The sequence below is a fragment of the Leptinotarsa decemlineata genome, unplaced genomic scaffold, assembly GCF_025532065.1.
Source record: "Leptinotarsa decemlineata unplaced genomic scaffold, Ldec_3_MD MMD2_tig00078422_RagTag_RagTag, whole genome shotgun sequence".
NCBI lineage: Eukaryota > Metazoa > Arthropoda > Insecta > Coleoptera > Chrysomelidae > Leptinotarsa > Leptinotarsa decemlineata.
Genome location: NW_027412747.1, coordinates 4,047,485 through 4,049,689, shown reverse-complemented (window position 1 = coordinate 4,049,689; position 2,205 = coordinate 4,047,485). Strand labels below are relative to the sequence as shown.

The 2,205-nt window shown below is 36.8% G+C and overlaps 1 protein-coding gene across 1 annotated transcript; it reads right to left on the bottom strand.

Annotated features, from left to right (window-relative positions):
- Positions 1 to 1,520: 1,520 nt before the first annotated feature.
- LOC141487368 (putative exonuclease GOR) lies at positions 1,521 to 1,991 on the bottom strand. Its single transcript, XM_074186324.1, has one exon. It carries the CDS (start codon positions 1,989 to 1,991, stop codon positions 1,521 to 1,523), a length of 471 nt encoding a protein of 156 aa, XP_074042425.1.
- Between the last annotated feature and the right edge of the window lie 214 nt (positions 1,992 to 2,205).

Here is a 2,205-nt window from a genome sequence, read left to right as displayed (position 1 = left end):
CTCAGCGACCAAATACGCTGATGTAGTCGTTTCTTACAGTTTTGTTCTTCTCGGCCGTAGAATGTCGTTGATAGTCCTCTACGTGAACTCATTTTGAAAAATGTTCAAAGAGATGATGAAAGCGAAAAAAACAAGAGTATTTCTTCTGGAACTTGGATTTTCGAAAGAATAAACAATTATCTCAGATATATTTTCAATTTATAACAATCACCGTACTGAGTCAATCTTTAAATGAGGGGCTGCATACCTGTAATGCTTTTATAAATGGTTTGTGAGTGATTAACGGTAAATTCAGCCAATAGGAGATGAGTAAAACAGGTTCAGGTAAAATCTTGAAAATTTGATGAGATGAATGATCTGAAGTTAATGTGGATATTATGAACTTAGTAAGTACATGATGAAAATGATACCGTTCCGCATATTAATTTTTGATATGATCTTCTATCATATCGCAGGTAGTTTTTGAATGAAAATGAATTTTTGTCTAAGCGAATTTGAAAAATCTTGTTTGATTTGAAAGGAGATATATATTTAGGAGATATCGATTTCCGATAAAGAAAAGGTTTGGCTTTCTACTCGAAATTGATTGCTTCATTTCTTTCTTAGAGATATTTTCACATTTTTTCGTATCAAGATGGAGAATCGGGAAGCCAACACTGTTTCTCCGTAAAGCATCATTTCGAAAAATGAGAAATGTTACTTTCTGTTTTTCTGTACCGCTCATAATTGCAACTAACGTAACTGCAGTTTCATCCCGCAAGGACATTCTCAAACGAATACAATGAATTGAAATAATCAACAATGTTTAACCCTTTCATATCAATACACCATTGTAAGTTATAACAGATAGTACTTAATGACTTCATTAGCTGAATGTTGTTCACCTGTAACAATGTCGTTACGCAGAGGATTCTTTAAAAATGTCGAAACATTTTCAACTAGTCCGAACGACCTTTCATGTTCAGCATATCGTTTTAAGGAATTTCAGCCACATTAACCCGCATCACTATCACACTCAGTCCGGAATTTCAAGGTTATAAACTCCAGATTCCTCCATCTTGTCCACTTTATCTTCGACAATGAAAAGGATATTAGTTAACCTGGCATGTGACCAGAATGCCACTAACACACTGTTTTTTCTGGAAAATTCCGCAGTTGTCTTTGTTCTCTTACTAAATTATGTCAAAATCCAATCATCAATTTATTGAAATGTCAACAAATCGGAAGTTTCATTAAAAAATAATGTCACGAATTCAAGATGAATTCGATGAAATTACTATGGGCACCTATTATAATAATAGTGATTGGCGAAAAATGTTTATCATTTGGGCCCTTGAATGTGAATATATGATTTTTCGTGAATACGATCCATTGAAGGATTTGAATGAATTAAAAAATAAGATACAGATCAAAAGTTTTATTGAAAAATATTGTCACAAAATAATAAATGCTGTCATTGCATCTTGCACCCCGTTGATATTTCCGAAAGCATAATGAGCACGCTTTTCCGTTCTTCAAGACTACAGATAACCTGAAAAGTCTACTCTTACTCGCCATAACATAAGCCGCATGCAAGCCGTAGCGTCCTCACGACTATCGTGGCCCTTCGAACTACACTGTATATCATCATGGAGGATTTCCGAAATCAAATCTTTCAGCGATCTACGATAAGGGAGTCCTCTGTCATGGGGAAATGTAAATGCGGTATCCACAATTTTGTAGTGCACGATTTTCAAGGCTCGTAAATCATTCTCTAAACCGTGACCAATCAATATCGTCTCTGCTGTGATGAAGCTCATCAAATCCCTTTGCACCTCAGCCAGACTCTTAGTAGGACCACGAATCATATCTTCGGCCTTTATTCCGGAAAAACGTGTGTTGTAGTCAACGATTTCATGAAGAGGTTTCACATACGACTCATATACACATCTTCCATTCGAATCAACTATAGTAACTCTTGTTACTTCGAGGCCTTTTACTGTGTAACACATTTCGCAGTCCAGAGCATAAACACCATGAGTTCCATATATACGGGGATTTCGAGTAGGTGTCGTGAAAACGTAATCTTCATAACTTTCGGTTGCTCCTCTCCAAACGTGAACGCGACTTTCGGTACATCCAATGGAACCTGGCGGCCTTCTACAGCATTCGTGAGTCATCTGGCAACGAGTAGGATCTTGTGGGTGAACCGACCTCCGCAGTTTG